The 25,065-nt window shown below is 34.6% G+C and overlaps 1 protein-coding gene across 2 annotated transcripts in view; it reads left to right on the plus strand.

Moving 5' to 3' along the window:
• The window catches only part of LOC150106553 (uncharacterized), a 197,162-nt gene that overhangs the window by 152,932 nt on the left and 19,165 nt on the right, over positions 1-25,065 (plus strand). For both annotated transcript variants that reach the window (XM_090392528.1, XM_090392527.1), the window contains exon 9: positions 2,321-2,479. In XM_090392528.1, coding sequence (XP_090248654.1) covers positions 2,321-2,479 — 159 coding nt within the window. The remainder of the gene's footprint in view (positions 1-2,320; positions 2,480-25,065) is intronic.

The following is a 25,065-nucleotide window of genomic DNA, read 5'->3' on the forward strand; positions in this document are numbered from 1 at the left end:
TGTTTGCTTACACTTGGATAAAGGATTAAACCAAGTATATAATTTCTTGGTATCTTTAATTTATAGTATAACCAAGTGGAAAATCTTTCAACAGTTATACACATATATGAAAAACTAATACAAAAATGCAAAACAAGACATATTTTAGAAAATATAGTTTCTATATTATTAATTATATGTAGAACAGTAATACAGCTCCTAGGAGCTGGGTTTCACATTATGAGTAAATACCAAGAATAGTGATCGGAGCTTGCTCCACCCTTACTATGAGTTGCCTCAGTGTAGCACTACCAAATGGGTCAGATGTTGCACTATCCAGGTATTTGCCGAACTTCATATAGTTTCTATATTTGGCATGAAACTCTTTGAGTTTCATGCCAAATATAGACAGATATGAAGCCAAATATGCCAAATATGGGATGTAATATCCCTTAACTTAAATAAGTTCATGTCACCGAATTGAAGCCGTTATCTCTTCATATAATTAATAATTTATTAGGACACCTTCTTGGCTATTCTCATAGTAGGGTATGTAAGTTCTGTTTGCTACAAATTTGGTATTACTAAGTCTACCTACTCACTGATGAGACCTCAATAAAGGTTGAAACCGGTCTGGGTAGTGACCTTCTCTCATAATGTAGAACAGTAATACAGCTCCTAGGAGCTGGGTTTCACATTATGGGTAAATACCAAGAATAGTGATCGGAGCTTGCTCCACCCTTACTATGAGTTGCCTCAGTGTAGCACTACCAAATGGGTCAGATGTTGCACTATTCAGGTATTTGCTTATGCTTGGACTCACCGAACTTTATATAGTTTCTATATTCGGCTTGAAACTCATTGAGTTTCTTATTTGGCTATGAAACAGTATGGGATGTAATATCCCTTAACTTAAATAAGTTTATATATTATTTATTTAATTAGATTTTATTTCACATTTTTATATTTTTATTCTGTATAAAGTGAAATTAACATATTGTATTTTACTGATCAGTAAATTCCATAATTTCTGTTTATTTCCTAATATATTAATCTTTTTTTTCTTATTACTTTGATACTACAGACTCTGTAGATTGGGTATTAATATTTTACTAAAAGTGTGATAGGATGGTTAGGGAATAGGAGCACCAAATTTAAGAGTGTTTATTTATATTTGTAACCCTTCACTATTTTTCTATGCACTTCTGATGGTTGAAATAAATGAGAGTGAAATTTTTTCCTCAGACCTGGAAATATATCTTCAGAAATATATATATATATATATATATATATATATATATATATATATATATATATATATACATACATATACAGGTGTGTGTGTGTGTGTGTGCATGGTTGTGTGTTTTTGAGATGGAACATTATTTTTGGAGAATGAAATTTTTGCTCTGAACCAGAACAATTTATCAGAACTTACAATTTATTACAAGATATTAACCAGAACGAGTATAAAAATATAAAAAAAAATCACTCCTCTGGGATTAAATCCTCAAAGATAGATATTCTAGAACCTAAACATCAATTGCTTCAGTAGTATAGAAATATATCTGCAATAAAGTGTTTAGTTCCACTAAACATTTTTTTGGATATTTATTTCAACCATAGGAAGCATGTAAAAAAATAGTGAAAGGTTACAAAAGTAAATAAACATTCTTAAATTTGGTGCTCTTGCTCCCTAACCACCCTATCACACTTTTTAAAAATATTATTATCCCATCTACAGAGTCTGTAGATGGGATATTTTCTTTTCTTTTTTTTTTTTTTTGAGTGGGAGAGGATAAGAGATTTAAAAATGTCTACACACCTGAATCAGCAGCTGGGCATTTCTTTCTTTTTCCAGCTTTAAAGAATCTTGCAAAATTTAGGGAAATCACTGATCAGTAAAATACAAAATATTTCACTTTATACAAATATTATAAAAAAGTGAAATAAAATCTAATTAAATAAAAATATAGAAATACAGAAAGAAATAAACTATATTTTCTAAAATATGTCTTGTTTTGCATTAGTTTTTCAAGGATATGTTTATCATTACAATATTATTTCAATTTTCTTGCAATGAATTGTCTGATGAAGAATTTTCCCTTGATGAATTGTGTGACAGCCATGCATTGCACCAGTCCTGGCTATTGTGAATATACAATTTTATACAATTTTTTTTTTGGAAGATCATAAAGCATTAAATTTAAGATATCTTCTAGTGTTAAGTTTACATAATGGATTACTTAGATATAAGTTTAATCAGGCTGAATATAGACTGATATTTATAAGCACTTCAAAAAAAAAAAAAAAATTGAAAATTGAAATTATCATCATACAGGAGCAAGAGTTAAGAGCATCACTTGAAGTTTTGCATTCCAAATTCACAGAAGATATTTCAGAAACCAGAAGTCAGACTGTTCACTTACAAACAGAACTTGAAAGTTTGCAAGATTCTTTAAAGCTGGAAAAAGAAAGAAATGCCCAGCTGCTGATTCAGGTGTGTAGACATTTTTAAATCTCTTATCCTCTCCCACTCAAAAAAAAAAAAAAAAAAAAAAAAAAAAAAATATATATATATATATATATATTATTATTATTATTATTATTATTGTTCCGGGAAACTTCAAGGAGTCGACAGACTCATCGAGGGAGGCCCTAACATCATGTCTGGAACAACTATTCAACATTCACACAGTATCTATCATATCTTGCCTTGAACTCATTCACGTTTGTAGCACCCACAACAGACTCTGTAAGCTTATTCCACTCATTCACCACTCTCCAAGTAAAAAACCTAGCTCTAACACCCTTGTCAACCATGCTCTTGCCCAGCTTCCATGCATGGCCCTAGTCCTCCCACCACCAGTCATATTTTCAAAAATATCTTCTGGATCAATCTTATAAAAACCCTTCAGTAATTTGAATGTCTCAATCATATCACCCCTCCTTCACCTATCGTCCAATTTCTGCAACCCACAAATCCTCAACCTATTCTCATAAGGTTCATTCCACAGACCTGCTATCATCTTGGTCACTCGTCTCTGGACCCTCTCCACTTCCTCCCCATCATGAAGAAACCCTGGTGCCCATAACTGGGCACAGAAGTCCAGATGGGGTCTTATCAAGGCTCGATACAGAGGAACAACAACTTGCTTCTCTCTGCATGTTAAAGTATTTTTCATAAGCCAAGTGATTTGGTGAGCTGTTTTAGTTACTTTTGCAATGTTCCCCCTAAACTTCAACTTCCTATCCACCAGCACTCCCAAATCCCTGGCCTCATCAATCTCCTGGAGTATGGTTCCACCTATGCGATGTACTGCTGCTATTCTTTTCACCCCAAAGTGCATAACCTTACACTTTGCCACATTAAACTGACATCCATTTTTCCTAGCCCAGTCCTCCAAACTATCCAAATCATCCTGTAAAATTTTGACATCCTGTGCACTCACAATTGCTCTACCCAACTTTGCATCATCAGCAAACAAGTGAACACTTCCTCTCAAATCCTTTCCAATATCATTGATGAACAAATTGAAAAGCAGTGGTCCAAGAACAGAGCCCTGCGGCACTCCACTAGTCACAAGACGTCTTTTTGACTCCACTCCCGAATAAACCACTCTCTGGTATCTCTCCTTCAACCACCCTCCTATCCATCTTACCAACCCTATATCTATCCCCATCTGCTCCAGTTTACTGGTTAGGGTTCCATGTGGTATCCTGTCAAAGGCCTTGGCAAGGTCCAGTAGTATCACTGTAAACCAATACCCTATCCAGTTCAGCTGTCACTGTGTTATAAAACGTGAGCAAGTTACTGAGGCATGATCTACCCTTCACAAAACTATGTTGTCCCCTATACAATATCCCATTTTCATCTATCCAATCCTGTATTCTTTTCTTGACTAATTTCTCTAAGACCTTGACAATGATTCCTGATATGCTAATCGGTCGGTAATTTACAACAGCGGTCTTGGAACCATCTTTATGCAGTGAAACTATTTTCCCCTCCTTCCACCCGCTCGGGACTAACCCAGACCCGAGACTCAAATTAAACAAAATGGTCAAGGGAACTGACAATTCTTTAGCTGCTTCTCATACTACACGAGCTGGTATACCATCCAACCCCACAGATGTATTGACATTGAGGTTATGCAATAGACTACTCACCTCCACTTCATTCACCACAATTCCCGTATAATCTACTGGTTTATTCGTTTCTGCAATGTCACCACCTGGATGATATATTCTTGCAAAGTGCTCACTCAGTAACTCAATATATATATATAATATATATATATATATTTGCACTTTTCCCAAACGAGAATAACAAGTTAAAAATATAAAAAAGCAACTGATATGAACTTAAGCACCAGGTGCCAGTCCAGTTTTGCACTATTTTTATTGACATGCAGTTTAAGTTAATACTACTTAATAGCATTAAACTTCATATAGATGAAATAAAGGACTTTGGAAAAAAACTTGTATTACCAATAAAGGCATTAAAAATTTTACACCTATACTGCCACTTAAGTTAATATATCAGTTACTTTCAAATGTTAGTTTTCTTTTAATGTAAAGTGGCAGATATTTTAAGGGAAGATGATCAGATATATGATTTTTTATAATGCTGATTGTTATATTGTTTTGTTCTTTTATATTTTCTCAGTATAATTTATTTCCAATTCGTCATCATTTTGTCATCTACTTCAATAATAACCTAAGTGATCATGCTGGAGAAGAAGTCTTTCTGATCCTTGGAAATTCTCTAAGATATTTTTGTAGAAGAGGATGAGAAATTGGTTTGGTATGCTTGGATATAGTCAGTGAATAGATATTGACAAACAACTACTTGTGTGTTTATGGGTTTGAGGGGAAAATGAAAGAATGGTGTCAGTCAATTTGGCTGAACAATTACCCATGAAAATACCTGTAGGAGAGTCACAAAGTGAATTGTACATCGATGAGATTGCCTTTTATTCTATTTTCTTTTATTCCTTTGTTCTTAATTCGGAGTATTCTAGGATTAGCCAGAAGCAATGAAGGAATTGATGTCATCACTGGCTGCCAGACCTTACGATTTAGGTGGTATTCGGCACTAATCTGGCTTAACTTATATTAAGGTTTTACAAACAAGTCTAAAGTGCAGGTGCATTCTAACAGTAATTTATTCTTTTATATTTTTAATACTTACTAAGCACATTTTTTTCTTATAATTTCAGACAAAAAAATTGGAAAATCTTTAGCGAAAATTCTCTTAAAAAAATAATTTCTCGTGAGATTTTACACTGGGACCTGTATTGTTCAACCTTTATATCAACGATATTGTCAATGGATTGCAAGGGGACATTCAGTTGTTTGCAGATGATGTGAAACTGGGAAGGGTTATCAGTAATAGTGCAGATGTGGCAGCCCTGCAAAAGGATTTGAATAAACTAGACAGATGGGCAAATGAATGGGGTTGTCGGTTCAATGCAGCAAAATGTAAAGTCTTCAGGTTTGGGATCCATCGATGGGAGGATGCATACTTGATTGGAGGAGAGACAAGAGATCTGTGGGTGATGATTGATAGAAAACTGAAATTCAGGGAACATATTGCAAAAGTTGTGAAAGTAACCCAGAGGATTGCTGCAATACTGAGAAGGACACTGATCTGCAAAGATAAAAGAGTTATCATTCCATTGTATAAGACCCTGATCAGACCACACTTAGACTATTGTTCTTAGATTTGGTCCCCAGGATTTGAAGGGGATAAATTGACTGTGGAAAGGGTACAGAGGCGGATAACAAAGATGGTTTCAGGACTGTACAATATGAGTTATGAGGATCGACCAAGGGAATGTGGACTGCAGAGTTTGGTGGAGAGAAGAAGGAGAGGTGATATAATCGAGGAGTTCAATGGGTTCAAGGAGTGGTATTATAAACTTTGTTTTCTAAAAACGACCTCCCACGATGAGTCTTTTGACTCCATGGAGGTCTGGATAATAATAATAATAATAATGAATTTTTTTTTCTTTTTAACATTTGTCTAGATACAAACAGAACAAACAAATTTGCAGCTCATACAAAATGACAATTAAGCTGTAACTAATTTAACCAACCCAAACAGTCATGAAGATAAAATATATCAAAAATGTAAGCTTCATATCCATGTTATTTCAATATATTCATGTAATATTGAAGCAGAAACACATAAAAGCTTGTTTGGTGGTTAAATTTCTTTTATATAGATACATGATTTCAGTATCCAAAAAATAAAAATAATATCTCAAAATGTCATGCTCACAACATACAAAAAGACACATACATTTAAATAATAACTTTACAAAATATTCCATATTATTAACGTCTTAACTTTAAATTTGATTTTTTTTAAATTTTTAATTTGTGAGACATTTCAATACATAAATGACTAACTTTTATTCCCTTTCTTTGGGATCAGTTAGATGTAGCATGTTTCCACTAAAGGATAGATGCTTGAGTATGAGAAATTGTAAAGATGTTACAGAATGGATGATGGTTCAGGAGCACAAATTTTAAGCACAGTTAGGGTGGTGGTGGGGGGGACATCAAGATGACCAGGTGATTTCTGGGTATCCAAGCTATTCAGAATTCTTTTAACATCTTTCTGATGAAAAAGCAGGTATGCAATATGCAGTTTTTGTGAATGCTGAGGACACTTTGTGCTTAGCCTTGATCATCATTGTAGGAGCTCGAGAAAAATGAGACTGGAAGCTCAGCCTTGTTTTTGAGTGGTGTTATAATGGTACCATCCAGGTTTGAAAAAGGTGGAAACATGAATGAACAGAAGTTGCTTCTGATCCCTCACAAAGTTGAGGGATCAGTGTTGGTAGGAAGGTCCAACTGACATTTGAGTTATAGAAAGTTTTTCTATAACTGTAAGTAGAAATTACAAGAATGTAATTTCTACTTACGAAGAAATTACATTCTTGTTTAATCCTTTACAAGCAAAGTTTGCACGCAAAGTATCTTCATGACCAGGCTACTTATTTGCTGATGACCACATCAGTTGCCTTAATATCCCATAATGTAAAGCATATATGCATTATGGAAAGGGTTACTACCCAGACTGGTTTCAGCATTTATTGAGGTCTCATCAGTGGGAACCAGACTCAGAAAGATAATAAGGTTGAATTAATGCAGAAGTCATATATCATCCAGGTACAAGTAGCAAAAAAATAGAATGCATAACAATACATGTCCAGAAAGAAGTGTGCTTTGCATTATGGGATACTAAGGCAATTGATATGAAATCACCAGCTTCTATATACAAGTAGCATAGTTGTGAAGATACTTTACATGCAAATTTTGTTTGCTGACACTTGAGTAAAGGATTACACAAGAATATAATTTTTGGCAAGTATAATTTAATTTGTATTTGAATGAGAGACAAGTTTGTTGCACTTGGTCCTTTTAAAGTCAGATTTGGAATGGCTGGTGATCTTTTTTATAGCTACTGCATGCTGCCTTTGTAGGCTAAGTGGGATGCTGGAATTTTGGTTTCAAGCCATTTGTGATATGCCGAATTCTTTTCTTGAAACTGCTTTGGCACTTGGGAAAACCAACTAGTAGGCAGAATTTTTTATATATGAAGAGATATTGCCAATATAACAGGAGAGTACTTTGACTAATTTGTAGATGGAGTGAATGCTATCCAGAATTGAGTGTAATGTAACATTTTGTTTGTGGAGTTGTTGTATCGGGTGGGAATGGGGGACGGTCTGGAATTGTACTATTTTAATTTATTGGTAATTTCTACAAGCCAGGAGTGAAAGATTTTGATCAGTATTGGTAGGATCAAGGTCCAAAGCATGGTACATGGAATGCATGGAATGATCCTTAAGAAGAGAGGTTAGTACTTTAAGCCCACAGAACTGAGTCTTGCAGATTGCCAAGAATAGGCATTTCATCCTGACGGGGAGAAAGAAATAAAGGATGTATGATTTCGTGTGTTGGTGACCAATTCACCAACACACGAAATCATCTGCTTTATACATAAAATTTTCCAACTGTTATACAAGCAAAATAGTTACACTTTAAAAACTACAATGTTCATAAAAGAAAAGTTAATTCTCCGACGTGTAATAATAAACAACTTATCCCACAAGACGGATTCATTACCCTATTATCGGAATGGATTCTCCTTCTTCTGACGTGCACAAGTGTCGAAGGGTCTCACATATATGGGTATACAGTATATGTGTGTAATCATAGTAGGTTAGAACTACAGTGGCATTACCTTTATCTACTTATATAACTATTATTCTTTTGTTGCTCTTCAGGTTCTAGTAACACATCAAATTCCTTGTGGGAGAAGATGATTTTTGGCAGTTTTGCCTGTGTTTGGATGCTACATCCAGTCTGATATTGTTTGCAATGTGAATATGAAGGAATTTCCAGGAGTCAACATTTAGCATCAAAGCAAGCTCTTCTTCTAGTGCACAAATAGCTTCCTTGATGTCAGCAAGTAGAGCATGAATGGCACCAATTTGTTTACATAGGAGAGAGAGAAGCTGGTGAACTTTTTTTATATGCAGAGAGCCTTAAGTGAACTAAAGCAATGCTTGAATTTTACACAATTCAGGATGATGATGATATTATCCTGACAGCATTTTTAAAAAAAAAAAACTAGTAAAATATACCGGTATAAATAATTAACATGTAAGCCTGACTACCAGACATTCTATACATAGACATAATTCACAGTGATTGAATTATATGTAGGACTCATCACTCAAGTTAAAACTGAAGCTTTTCAGCAAATGAACAAGTCTTTTTAAAATACTGTCATAAAAATATCATCCCAAATTGGGTAAAATGAAAGCACTGCTCTGACTGACCAAAGGTTCTTTGCATATACAAGAGCAATGACACTGCCCTCCTTTATGAACAGATTGATACCACATGCTCTCTACTCACTAACACCAAGGAAGATATTTGTGCACTAGAAGAGACGCTCGCCTCAGCACTGAATGACTGCCTCTTGTGATCCTCTCAGACATTCCCAACACTTCAGAAAAAAAAAAAAAAAGTCATCATATCAACAAATTTGCCAGTGTATTAAGAAATGTATCTTGCTTCTAAGCCTCCACAACCACAAGAAAACACCATAGTAAACAGTAAATATCTTTCTTATTCTCTAAGCAGAAACTATTGACATTCTCAGTTACAACCATAACTATGCACTCAAGCCTAGAAATATCTGGCCACTATATTATATTATTAAGGAAACCTCCTTTCTCAATAACAACCCCAAAACATACAGAATCATCAGCCATTATCCTCCTAATGCCAAGAAGAATGATGCCCACAGGATTTCCTTTCCATATATAATATATATATATATCAGGGGCATATATTCCAGGTGTGCAAGGTATGCGGTGCACACACACAGAATAATAGTATCACTAATATTATATTTTTGCATTTCTTCTTGTTAAAGACTCCCCTAATTATTTCCTGGCTCTGCATGATTCCTAAAATTAAACACAACATGCTAATGTTTCATGAAGAGGATACTTTTTGATGCATAAACATTACATTACATTTGTGTTAATAGCCGAGGTGTGTGGTCACAAATACGGACACCTTTGAGTCCTGTGTACAGATGGCATAGTGGGTTAAATTCTTAATGTTCCAGTGGTTTTAAACCACCCAGAAGGCAAGGCAGGGTGTGTGCTGAGACAGCATTGCTCGGCTGAGTTTCATATGTTTTGCGTGCATGAATTGTGAACTGATGTGTTTAGGACACCAATATAGGCACATATTTTTAATATATGATTTTCTATAAATAATTTATAACTTTCTTGCCCATATGTACAATGGAAAACAGTATTCGCAGACTACTGAATGACCTATTTTCTGCCAGAGCTTTTGCAGATATTGTATGAATATAGTTGAAGGAGGTTGGAACTTGTGTATAAGTAAATAAAATAAATTATTTCAGCCTTTCTTTGGTTATATCTGAAAAAATAATAATTTCCCAAGTGATTACTTTTTCTAATTTCTGTGCATATTATATGGCTGTATTTAAGAATCATATCAAAATTCAAATTATCCGTGTCTCACTGTAGTATTTGCCAATGATAATCTAATCTCACCACGAAACGTAAACCCTTTGTGCTTTCATGCATAAAGAGTGTACACATGAAGCACAGCTATTGCTCATTTGACTTTTATGCTTTCCATATTTAAAATTATATTAATTAATATAATTTTAAATATGGAAAGTAAGAAAGTTTTAAGAGTGCATAGCAAATCAACACTCATCTTAAGTAGTCCAATGCAAGTATTCAAATTTATCCTACAATTAATTGCATTGGACCAATTAAGATGAGTGATGATGCGCAGTGCACTCCTAAAACTTTTATATATCAATAAAAATGCAATCATATGGTCAAATTGATGTGAATTTTGTAGTGGGGGATTGCATAACCACATGACAGCACACCCAACCTAAATGGGCATGCGATGCCACTGATTTACACACACACACACACACACACACACACACACACACACACACACACACACACACACACACACACTTCTGAACTTGTTTTTCGTGTTCTGAAGAAATTTTTAGTTTGGAGGCACATAAAAATCTACCAACTAAATCAGTCTACTTATATCTTCTCCAAAAAATAAGGTGCACTCCTTGCTGTTACCTGGAGTCTATCGAATTTCTTTTAAATGCAACTTAACCTACTTTAGACAAACTGGCCATTCATCGCAAAATGCATTTCTGAACACCAATCTTACATCAAAATGGAAATATCATAATTTACGCTTTATAGAACATAGTATTAATAACACATGCCTGCAAAATTCGAGTCATGAAAAGTTGTCTGGAAACTATTAACTGTTTCTATTTATTTTTAACTGCTAATTTCAAATATCTCTTCCATTTTTCTCTATCATGTAAGGATTTTTCACAACATGGATCTCAATATTGCAGTAAAATAGCTTTAAAACGCATTATATTAAGTAAAATAACAATATTTAAAATTTTCCATAAACATTTTTGGAATATAAGTATTGGAAAAAAAATTTTTTAAATAAATAATTAAAGATTAATCTTTAGTACATACTTTATATTTCCTTGTGGTGTCTTTTTCCTTCAAAGCTTCTTTTTAATTTTTTCTGTGAAATTCTTTTCCTGTGTCATCTCTGTGCAATGTTCAGCAATAGTCCCCCATCATGTTGACATTTCACCTGCCCTGATACCATTTTTCCATCACCTTGATGTCTTGGTTGAATCACTCTCCTTGCTTTCGCTGACAGCTCCCAGATTTTCAAGAAAGTAGTCTAAATGAGAGTTGAGAAAGTGCACTTTTAAGCTCATGGAGCATCTCAAATCCTTGAATTTCTGTAGCATGTCTTCCACAATCATTTTATAGTTGAAGTCCTTGTGATTTCATAAAAGTCTGGTCACCACCTCTTTCAAAGCTTCCCACACTTCTTTTTCAACTTGCCATTTTTTCTTCAAACAGTTTATCCTTCATAAGTTTCCTGATGTCCAGAAACTTATGATAAAAATACCTTATTTCAATTTTGCTGTAGATAATCCCAGAAATTTTGCGCAGATGTATTTAAAACACTCTCCTTCATTCGACAAAGCCTTGACAAATTGCTTCATCAATCCCAGCTTTATGTGAAGCAGGGGTAAAAGGATTTTTTCCTGAGCAACCAAAGTTTTGTGTAACATATTTTTACTTCCAGGTTCTAATGACTCTTTCTGGCCATTCATTCTTGATCCAATGTTGCTCTCCATCTCAGCTGTCCCACTCGCACAAAAAGCATGAGTATTTGGTGTATCCTCTTTGTTGTCCCAAAATCATAGATATGACTTTATGATCACCGCAAACTGTCCATCCATGATCATTGAGAATGGAGGCTAAATTTTCGTATCATTCTTTCAAATGCACGGAATGTGCTACTGGTACTGAAGCATACTTATTGTAATTATGGAGAAGCACAGCTTTGAGGCTTCTTTTTGAGGAATCGATAAACAACCTCCAATCGATGACTTCATATTTTATGTTGAATTTGCTTATTAGTCCAAGAATATCACTACAGTAAACTAAATCACCCTCCTCTGAAAAGTAAGGAAGAAAATTAATTTCTCTATATCTAAACTATGAAAAAGAAGTGCCAGGGGCTAACAAATTCTTTTCGTTTAGTCTCGAGCCCGGAAGTTCTGCAGATTTCTTAGGAAAACCCAAATCTCTGACCAAGTCGTTTAAATCGGTCTGTGAAAAAAAAAAGTTCAGGTGAAAACTTTCAGAAATACGATAACCTTAGTAGTCAATGACTAAAGTTTAACTAAAGAATCACACAAGAAAATGTAAGTGTCTGTGACAACAGGAAAGTCATCCGTGATCTCAGCGAATCAGATTCAAAGTGGAGCCAGCCGCACTTTTATCTGCATTCCTCCCTCCCTCCCTCTCCTATCTTAAGAATGAGAAGTTTCATGGAAATTTCTTTATTTACCATTAAAAGGCACTTCAAAAAAGCACTTACACAACTAATTAGCTGTAAATAAAGGAGAATGAAAATAAATACCAATGTGCCGAATTTTAATCCAAATACTGCTAATACTAATGATAAAATTAGAAATTGGGTGAAATTGGTGGGTGATGGAATTTTTTTACTATTTTTTTTTGAACTCAGCACCTAAAATTCTATAAAAATCATTATGGAAAATTATGGAGACAACTACCGTGCTAGAACAAAACTTTAGTTTAATATAAACCAAAATGAACTCGATGTTTCGACCTTCATATCAAGGTCATCAACTGGAGCATACATATATATAGAGAGAAACAAGCTGCACTACAATCTACATGGTTTGCTAAAGTTACTGACCAACCATTACAACAATTATTGGCCTGACCTCTGGTGAAAAAGAAAAAAAAACTTTACTACATCAGAGTTAGAGTCCTATTATTATTATTATCTATTAGGTTACAAAATTAAATTGGGCTGGAGAGCAACATGTTTATATATATATATATATATATAATATATATATGTATATATATAATATATATATATAATATATATAATATATATATATATATAATATATATATGTATATATATAATATATATATATATATATATATATAATATATATATGTATATATATAATATATATATATAATATATATATATATATATTATATATTTATATATATATATATTTATATATATATATATATAAAGATGACACAATTCTTCTCCTACAGAACAAATTTCTGCCCGACATTACGGCCCTCTTTGTCCACGTACTACGTTCCGGTTACTTCATGTGGCAAAATAAATTTACCTACAAAAAGAAGGTACAGCCATGGGCTCCCCACTACCCCCCCCCCAATTGCTAACTTTTATATGGAAGCTTTTGAGCAAAGTGCTTGATTCCTTTACTCTAAAACCTACAGTGTGGCTTAGATACATTGACGATATTTTTGTTATCTGGCCGCATGGTCGACAAACGTTAAACACATTCCTTAGCCACCTGAACAAACAATATAAATGCATACAATTTGTTATCGAAATTGAAAATCAGAACTCGCTCCCGTTCCTGGATAGACTGGTCATGCGTCTTCCCTCAGGCAGTCTATCCTTCACAGTTTACCTCAAACCGACACATACTGGCCAGTATATACATGCTAACTCATATCACCACCCATCACAAAAATTAGGCTTCATTAACACCCTTAAAAACAGATCTATAACAATTTACTCTAATCAGCAAGCTCTTAAACAAGAATTAAAGATTATTAGCAACACATTTATAAATAATGGCTATAACAAAAATGCTATTAATAAAGTTATAAATAAAACTTCATCAAAAAAGAATATAGATTACAGTAAAACCATAGTCATCCCATACATTAAAGGGTTATCAGAAAAAATCAGTAGAATCCTACACCATTATAGTCTTAATGCCACTTTTAAACCACCTATAAAATTAAAAAACATATTCAACTCCTCTAAGGATCCTCTCCTCCCATTGACACATCCTGAAGTTTATTGCATCTACTGCACCTGTAACTTACCTTATATTAGTGAAATTGGACGCACAATCCCTATATGTAAAAAAAGAACACAAAAGACACATCAAATATAACAATTTTGGTGAAGCAGGCCTCTCAGATCACGCTCTCAACACCCTACACCAAATTGTTTGGAAAATTACCTGCTCTGTACATCATACAAAACCCTAGTATGAAAGAAAATTTAAATAAGCCTGTGAAATTCTGATTAACCACCCTAATCTCAATAATAATGGTGGCATAAAAATTCCAAGAATTTGGATGTCACATATTCAGCACCTACTTAGTATCTAGCATACTTTAGGACTTTGAGCAATTTTCAGCTTTTATTGGAAACAATTCCATACCAATTGGTTGAAATTTATATGTATAATCACATAGTTATATATATATATATATATATATATATATATATATATATATATATATATATATATATATATATATAACTATTAATAAAGTTATAAATAAAACTTCATCAAAAAAGAATATAGATTACAGTAAAACCATAGTCATCCCATACATTAAAGGGTTATCAGAAAAAATCAATAGAATCCTACACCATTATAGTCTTAATGCCACTTTTAAACCACCTATAAAATTAAAAAACATATTAGGACTTGTATATATATATATGTATATATATATATATATTATATATGTATATATATATATATATATATATATAGGACTTGTATATATATATATATATATATAAATAAGAAGCTAAAATGTTGGAGGCATTTGAAATGTGGTTACGGAGAAAATAAAGTGGACCGAAAAAATCACCAATGAAGAAGAAGAAGAAAGGAATTTACTAAAGACCATAAGAAGAAGAAAGCATAACTGGATAGGACATGTATTAAGAGGAGACATCCTGCTGAAAAGAATGATAGAAGGGAAAATTGAAGGAAAGCAACTAATGATGCTTGATGATATAATGGGAACAAGAAGATATCAGGAAATGAAGGAGGAAGCAAGAGACAGGAAATTGGGGGAAGAGAATCTGCTGAGTTATATCATTGGACCTGTCAAGAGACAGAACACTAATGATGATATATATATATATATATAAACATGTTGCTCTCCAGCCCAATTTAATTTTGTAACCTAATAGATAATAATAATAATAATAGGACTCTAGCTTTGATGTAGTAAAGGTTTTTTTTTTTCACCAGAGGTCAGGCCAATAATTGTTGTAACAGTTGGTCAGTAACTTTAGTAAACCATATAGATTGTAGTGCAGCTTGTTTCTCTGTGTTTATATATATATGCTCCAGATGATGACCTTGATATGAAGGTTGACACGTCGAGTGTTCATTTTGGTTTATATTAAACTAAAGTTTGGCTCTAACATGATAATGTATTCTGATCACCGTTTAAGCATGAAAGAAAGGATTCTATAAGAATCAATTATTACTTCTCAGACAACTTTTCCATTGCAGTCCTGTGTAATACTATCCACAGGGTCCTTTGGAATGATGGTTGCTACACAGAAGCATCTACAAATTCAAACATATTTTTAAAGAAACTATTGAAATTCTTCTTTATTGTCCCAATCTCAATGATAGCCTATCTATGCTCAAAATCTGGGAAAATGTTATTGTGAATGTCTGAGTAACACACACAATATGAATTGCTGTGCATTGATCATTTGTAAAACAATAATGGTATATGTTTATTTTAAATATTATTATTTTTTTCTATTTGCTTCATACTTAGGTGTTTTCTAGGTGTTTATTCCTTAATAAAGCCTAATATTCATTGGATGTTAACTTGGTTACATAAAATATTTGGTACCAGAGAATTTAAAGTGCTGATACTCTCTTTTGGAAACCGATGAATAAAATCAAGGGTACATGCTCCATTCAATAACGTCCATCAAGGATTAAAAAAACAGTCCTATTTTGAACTGATTGGAGCTAAACACTTTACAACAGGTTTCAGTGCAATTACATTTTTTGTTAATACTTCATTTATATTTATGTGTCAAATTTTCCATTTTATCTCTTATAGCATTTCAAATTACTAAAAGCATATCAACAGTTTCATCACTTACTGAATTTACTTTCTATATGAAAGTCTCAGCATGCTTCATTGAGGAAATAGCTAAAACTATATAGACAATTTTAAATCATTTTTCAGATTGAGAATCTGACATTCTCATAGTGCTTTTAATCTTCACCTTGAATCACTGAATTTCCATATGCTACTCATTAGCAGAAAACAGATAGTTATTATTTAGTGGGAGGCCAGTTGTAATCATTATTCACACTTTAACCTATCATACTTCTCCTTGAACTCCTTCTCAGACAAAGCACTCCCAACCTGTTAGCAGGAATCTCATTATCTCATGTTTGGAGTTGTTGGGAAATGTTTACCAAGATCACTGATGCAAGAATTGGAGGAAAAGTAAGAAGCCAGAAGAATGATATCAGTAAGTTTCTGTGGTAATAAGATTTCTAGTCTTACCATAATTTTTGACTCAACTAATTTCTCTTATAAAGTAATGTGCTTCTTCAAGAAAATGTTTGCACAAGAGGTGTTATATTCTCATGAAAGTTAACAGAATGTAACATTAAAAAAAAGAAATAAGCATCATGTTACCTACATGCATACTTCATTATTGATTTGGAAAGTTTAGCTTAATTCTCTAAAATTAAGTTGTTTCATGAAGGTGGGCCATGGCTGGTTTAGGGCAATGCCTTGGTGTTTATTGCAATGAGTTGAACATCCAGATCATTTCTATGGGTTCTTTGAAATTTCCTTTCTTGAATATAGCCATTGAACACTAATAGCATTTTTGCTAGTTGCTAGTTAATTTGTGTTTTCCCTTTGTTGTATGAAAAGCCAGGCCTGACTTGTGTTCTTTCATCCAAATTCAGATTTCTCCTGATGTCCTATGTAACATATGTCACAGAAGTAAAAACTTTTAATTTTCAGGATCTTAAATTGGATGTGTGTGTGTGGTTAAAACCCAAGCCATACCTGCAAGTTGGTATGGCTTGGGTTTTAACCATATTAGCCTACTGAAAGTATACTCACCTTCTGGTGGGTATACTTTCAATAGGCTAACATGGCTAGTGAAGCATGTCAGGGCCAATCACCTGATATGTGGAGTTTTGCTGATTGCAAAAGAAAAATAATTTAGTTCAACTGCTATTTGTATTTCTCAAAGAGAAGTTATGAAGATTGTTAGTGAAAGCTTTCGAGGAAGCTCACGAGCTAAAGCAGAAGAAGTAGGCACTCAACACATCAACTCTGGAGAAATGCACTCACTATATTTACTTACAATGTTGGTACCCTCTTGAAATGTGGAAAATTTCATGAATTTTGCACCAGAGCAAAGTCAGCAAACCTTGATGCAGTCATCATCCAAGAAACCAGGTGGAGAACAGATTTTGAATGGAATAAAGTTACATTAAACTGCAAAATGGACTTTCATCTATACGTCTGCAGATAAATCTGGTAATTCAGGAATCAGAATCCTAATCATTAAAAGGATCTGTCTCCAATAGATAATAATAATAATTATTATTATTCAAGCCTCCATGGAGTCAAAAGACTCATCGTGGGAGGTCTTTCCTAGGAAACACAAAGTCTATCATACCACTCCTTGAACTCATTGACCGTTCTTGCTCTCACCACTCCTCGGTGGTGAGAGCAAGACAATGCATGGAATGCATTGTCTTGCTCTCCATCCCATCCCAGGCAATGCATTCCATGGTTCAACCACTCTCCATGCAAAGAAACTACTCCTCGATCATATCACCTCTCCTTCTTCTATCTACCAAACTCTGCAATCCACATTCCCTAAGCCGATCCTCATAACTAACATTGTACAGTCCTGAAACCATCTTTGTTATCTGCCTCTGTACCCTTTCCACAGTTAATTTATCCCCTTCAAATCCTGGGGACCAAACTTGAAAACAATAGTCTAAGTGTGGTCTGATCAGGGTATACAATGGAATGATAACTCTTTTATCTTTGCAGATCAGTGTCCTTCTCAGTATTGCAGCAATCCTCTGGGTTACTTTCAGAACTTTTGCAATATGTTCCCTGAATTTCAATTTTCTATCAATCATCATCCCAGATCTCTTCTCTCCCCTACTTCCTCCAGTACAGCTCCTCCAATCGAGTATGCAATGAATCGAGCAGAAGTGAATCGAGTGCACACACACACACACACACACACACACACACACACACACACACACACACACACACACACACAATCTTTCCTCTCTGTGTTTTCTTTTGTACAGTCTCAAGCATGAATCTCAGATCTCTCATCACCCAATTTACACTGCCTCTCAAGTCATTCGTGCCTTAATTGCTATAGCCATACTTTCTATCATTCCTCCAGGCAAACACTCCTCTGGCATTCTATCTTGCACACCATGGATCATCAAGTCTCCATACCTCTTACCACTCCATTCTGTGACTGCTCACCTGCATTCCTCACTCTCTGTCTCCTCTAACCGTTTTTCTCTGTGTTCCCCTACTTACCTGCTGTCCTGGCATCACTCTATCCCTGGTTCCAGCTCTCCCTCACATTCTTCTCATTCCCTCTCTCTCTGACTGCTTCCATTCTCTCCTCTTCTATCATTCCCATAACTCTCTCTCATTCCCTGTCTTCTATTCTCTCCTCTTCTATCATTCTTATAACTCTCTCTTATTTCCTCTCTTCTACTGTTTCTATTCTCTTGTTTTCTATCATTCCCATAACTCTCTCCCACTCCTACTCTGATTCGCCTTGCATTCATCTCCTCCATTTGCCTAATCTCATATTTCATACTTCTCATCTCATTCCTGAGACAGGCTATGACTTTCAACTCGAATCCAAAAGCAATGATAGCTTATACCTATGCACCCACTAAGACTTCAAATGAAAACTCCAAGAATGTGTTCTATAATCAACTCTTAGACTTTGTTCAAACACCCAATCTCCACATCATAGGCAGAGATTTCAATGCACAAATAGGATCAGATGTTTCAGGAATCACAAAAATTATAGAATCTTTCACACACCACAATACAACAGATGAAAATGGATATCTTTTTTAAGTTAAGGAATATTACATCCCATGTTGTTTTATCTTTTATTATTATTATTTGGATATCTTTTATTATTACACATGCACCTCCTTGGGGGTCCTAAGACTCAGCGTGGGAGACCCAAACTATCAGCATAATATCTATCGTATCTCTCCTTGAAACTATTAACAAAGCACTCACAACTGACTCATTCCATTCATTCATCACTCTCCAGGTGAAAAATCTAGTCCACACACACACCTTTGCTGACTGCACTTTTATCCAACTTCCAGGGATGACCTATTGTTGTGATCGTCTAACTGAACTATGCAATGTACATAATCTTCTCACTTAACAGAGCAATTATCTGCACAAAATGGACCTGGGAACACTTAAATGGAACAAGATTACAAATTAGTTATATTTTAATTAATCAAAAATGGGCAAGATCATCTCAAAATTGCAGAGCTTACAATAATGTTACAACGAGGTATGGCAGGAATACAGGTTGATGGAGCAACAAATCATCTTGTAAGATGTGTTGTGCTTTTTATGTTTATTTTTCTGTTTTATTTATATTTCGCTTGGTTTTCTAAGAATTTTCTTTTGTTTACGGAGGATTAGTATCCACTTTTTACACAGTACGAGGATACATAAATAATTTCCAATCATCATTGGAATTATCTCCCGTTTTGTAAATCCTATATTCAATACTCTTTTTTTGTCAGCTGCTGTTCTGTCTTGTCAATAATAGATATCTCACATATGCTAGTATTTTGTTGTAGTTTAACCAATTTTTATAATATATAGGCATATTTGTTTTTATTCAGGAATACATCAATTTGACTACATCTGTTGTTTCCAAAAACTGGAATGCCTGGTTGGCCAAGTGATTAGCGTATCCGCTCTCCAGCCAGAAGGCTGTGGGTTCGAATCCCACTGTGAGCATGGATGTTTGTGATTGTGAAAATACTAGTGGTGGTAGTCGGCAGTAGATAGCATTGGTGTAGATAATGAAGGTAGTTGCGGGTTGGTGGAGATGGAGAGTTGTAGAGTTGGTGTCCTCCCTCGATGAGTCTTTGGACTCCCTGGAGGTATTATGTAATAATAATAATAATAATAATTATACTGTGATAATTTAAAAAACATTCCATCAGCAGACACTATACTGCAGAAGCAAGAAAAAAAAAAGTAGTTTTATTGTATAACTAAATACATTATATGTATATATGTTATGTGCCATGCAGTCATTTCTGACTCAGGTGATCTCACTCAGCCTCTTGTCCTTTCTTTCAGCAATTGTGAGTTCAATGTGGTAAGTTTTTTGATGTTGCCCATTCAACTTTTTTATGGTCTTCCTCTTCTTCTCATTCCCTAACAATTTTCCCCAACAAAACTGCCTTTTCCAATGATTCATCTGCTCACATAATATGTCCAAAGTACATTAACTTCTGTTTAGTGATCATCGCCCCCCCAAGGAGTAGTCTGTCTTTATACTCTCTAAAACCTTATTGGTCATTCTTGCAGTCTGTGGGATTCTTAATAGTCTCCTCCATGCCCATAATTCAAATGAATCAATTCACTTTCTGGCTTTCTTCGTAATAATCCAGCTTTCATATCCATACATTGCTATTGGAAATACCATTTGTTTGACAATTCTAACCTGTGTGATCTTACTCGCACCTTTATCTTTCATAATTTTTGTCAGGTTTAACATTGCATTTCCCCCCCCATGACTATTCTTTTTATTTCATCTTCACATTTACCATAATTTAACCGTGCGGTTAGCCTAGTGGCTCTGCGCTTCGCAACCATATGCCTGGGGAAGGAGTGCCCCAGGTTCGATTCCCGTCATAGACGTGAGTAATTTGAGGATCTTCCTCAGGCATAGTCAAGTTAGCCGGTCTTGGGCTCAGGTAGTAGAGTTTTTTCTGCCAGTTTATCTGGTGTTTTTCATCCCGCAAGCAGGCAAACAGGCCCCGTGAACATACACCTTACAGTCAAAAATATATTCCCCCCCCAGCGGCAGACCAGGCAACAGGTCGGTTGGGAGTAGTACTAACAAGAAGTCGCATCTAAGTAACATGCGGACCCTGCATAGGAAGTGGGAATAATGCGTAGTGAAAGAAGATGAAGAAAATTTACCATCATTTCTAATTCTGGACCCCAGTAAATCATGACTTTCAACGATCCCTATTTTATCTCTCTCTCTCTCTATTATAAATTTATTTGTCCATGCGGTTAGCCTAGTGGCTACGTGCTTTGAAACCATATGCCTGGGGATGGAGTGTCCTAGGTTCAATTCTCGTCAATAATGTGAGGAGTTTAAGGATCTTTCTCAGCCATAGCCAAGTTAGCCAGTCTTGGGCATGGACAGCAGGTCCCCCCCCCCCCAGTTTATCTGGAGTTTTTCATCCTGCAAGCAGGCAAACTGGCCCATGAACACACAGGCTACAGTCATAGGGTATAGTATCCCTCATTAGGACAGCCCAACCAGTCCTAAGGGGTAGTCGAGGAATGGGGGAACCCCACATGAATAAAATAAAAATAAATTTATTTAAATTGCCAGAAGCCATCACTTTTGTTTTGCTGATGTTTAAATTAATCCCAACTTTGTTACTTTCCCTCTCAACCAATAGAATCAAATGCTCCAGATCTGTGAGGGTTGTATCATCTGCATATCTTAAATTATTACTAAATGCAGTACAGATATATTTTACAGGTCTTTGTACTATATTTGGCTACAATTATTGTAATTAAAGACAATTGGAATGACACTTAATAATGAAAAATACTCCCCTTCCACAGACTATGCTGCATGCAAGCAAAACAGATCTATTGTAGCAAACTAAATAGAGATATTGCTGCACAGAAGAAGTATGCCTCAACTTATCAATGATTTTTTTTCGTGTTATGATTATAGCCATCTAGAGATGGCTATAATCATAACATGGACTTTAGTTAATAGTCTTGATGATACTGTGGAGGAATAATATATGTATCAAGTTGAGTATATTCAACTTGTGAACATGTTTTTATTTCCTCTTTTTTAATACATAGAAATATTTGCAATTTAATACATACAAGCCATTTGCAGAAATGCATTATGCATGAGTTCTCTTAAAGATGGTAACTGACAAAAGGAGGTGATTCTTTACTGTGCATGCTTAGTCACATACATGCATGGCATCTAGAAGATAGACATTGTTTAAACACATGTTACTTTTAACATGACATGTTACATTCTGAAGTAACATGTCATGTTACTTCAGAATGTTTACTTCTTTATTCTTTTAATCAATAATGCTATTCAAGACATACAATGAAATCTTTGTATACAAACATCATTTAGTCATTAAACTAACTTAATTCTAGTATTTTTTTTAAATCATCATGATTTTCTAATAGTGAAATCATCTTCCTTGAAGATTTTAATACTAATGACTTCAGGTGGCCATCTTTTCCAAATACATTGATCCAACAGGTAGAGATGCTGACATTTGCTATTACCATGATCTAAAACTATTCACATGCCTGCCAGGACACCAGATGACTAATGAATCTCCAAACACTCTTGATCTCTTTTTCACAGTAATCCTTCTAAGTATACTATACATATTGATCTGTACGTAGACAATTCAGAACAAACTTATTGCTAATGCTGTTTGGCATTATAAGAATATTGAGAAGGTTTATCTTGATTTCTATTTGACATTTCCTTGATTGAATATTATTTTCAGCCTTCTGACCCAAGCTTTAGAAAGAAAGAAACACAAACTAGAGTGAGTGAACTGAACATTTAACTGAGAATACTTGACAGATATTTCACTTTGAGTTGTCAGTGCAAGAACTAAGCAAACCACGAGAAATTTAACTGAAAGCTGTGTGCTAAACATTGATTATCTTTCAAGCGCAAATTCACATACATTAAATTAAAACTACAACACTATTTAGGAATTGTGAGACAGAAAACATTTAAAAGCATTACAAAAAAATTATATTGTTCTAATATTGTTATAGTTTTAACCCATTATACACATTTTAAAGATTACCTTTGTTAAGCATGCAGCTATAATCAACTATATTTGAATTTCACATTGTTATCTTAGCCCTTGCACTGACAGTGCATTGTGATACTCAAAGCAAAATATCTTTTGTTAATTATTTTTAGTTAATAGATTCAGTTTTCTCTCACTGTAATATGCTTTTTTTTAAATTTAAGTTATGGAAAACAATGGTTCTTCTACATATTGGGATTCTGATCCAAACATTTTCAATGAATACATCGCTGAAACAATTATTATATGTTGGGAAATATATGTATCCTGTTTTACTCTATCCTTGTCTCTCTGGTTCTCTAAGAAGCATCCAAAGACTATCCATAAGAATAAATTAATCAGAATAAATTGCTGGCATTCACTGAAATCTCCAACCTTTTTTCTGCCTATATCATCATCATCATCATCAAATTCCTGCCATGTACCCTCAAGGGGTGTACAGGATATGATAGTACTACTTGAAAAAAACGACATCATTATTAATTTCCTATCTACAATTTTCCTCCAAATCAGTCTGTTACTTGTCAAGACTTCAACATTATCAGATCTTATATTTCTATCATCTAAAGCACTTTGTACTGTATCAATCCACCTACATCTTGGTCTTCCTCTGGGCCGTTTTGCTGCCAACCTGGCAGAGAACACTTGTTTTGCTAATCGTTCCTCGCCCATTCTGTTTAAGTGACCATACCACCTGAGATTAGCTCTGCTAACGCGTTCCTGGATGCTGACAATGTCAAGTTCTTTCCTAATCTCCTCGTTTTTAATATGATATTGCCATTGATGCCATCTGTTCACGCCTATAATCTTTCTTGGGACTCTCATATCTGTGGTCTCTAGTCTTTGGTCAAGTGTTTTACTTCTGACCCAGCTCTCAGATCCATAAGTTAAAACTGGCTTGAACACTGTCTTGTACACAGCTAATTTAGTGTTCCGACTAATTTCTCTCTTATTCCATATGCATTTATTCAATTGACTTCCCACCATACCAGCTTTACTGATTCTGTTGTCTATTTCTATATTTAATTTACCATCTTCAGTAAAAATCGTGGCTAAATAGCTGAAATGTTTTACTGTTCCACAGGTTCTCCATTCACAACACAGTTGACATTTTCAATGATTCTGCCTGTTTTCAATGTCTTTGTCTTTTTATTGTGATCTTCATACCATATCTATTACAATAGCTATTCAATTTAGTAAGAGAATCTTGCAGACTTGTAGCAGATTTATTTAGAAGTATAACATCATCTGCATAAAGCAAAGAGCTGACATTAACATCTCCAATTTTGATATCATGTTTAATACCACTTTCCTTCATAATGTGATCCATATAGATAATGAATAACAGAGGGGATAATGTACATCCTTGTCTCACACCAGATTTAACATTAAACCATCTTCCTGTACTTCCTTCAATTCTAACTGCTGACTTACAACTCAAATAAAGACTAAGTATTGCTTGATATAATGCCCCATTGACACCATATAACTGCAGCGTATTGAATAGCTTCTCTCTCGGCACCTTGTCATATGCCTTTTCCAAATCGACAAAACTTAAATACAGATCTTTGTTATATTCCATGCTTTCTTGACTATTTGTCATAAAGTGAAGATCTGATCCTGACAGCCTCTATTTGGCCTGAATCCAGCTTGTTCTTCACCAAGCTTTTCTTCCACAATTCTTCTCAACCATTTCTCAAGTATACTTGCATGGATCTTGCCAGGAACACTCAGTAGCGAAATACCTCTGTAATTCTCACATTCAGTTTTATTTCCCTTTTTATATATGGGTACTATGAGAGCTCTACTCCAGTCATCGGGAATTCGTCCCTCTGTCCAGGCTTTCTAAACTATGCAGTGCAGCCACTGTAAGACTCTTATACCACCATACTTCAGCATTTCTGGTCGAATATC

Source organism: Typopeltis vanoorti, chromosome 5 (assembly GCF_054136105.1).
Source record: "Typopeltis vanoorti isolate ZY-2024b chromosome 5, IOZ_Tvanoo_1.0, whole genome shotgun sequence".
In the NCBI taxonomy this organism is placed as follows: domain Eukaryota; kingdom Metazoa; phylum Arthropoda; class Arachnida; order Uropygi; family Thelyphonidae; genus Typopeltis; species Typopeltis vanoorti.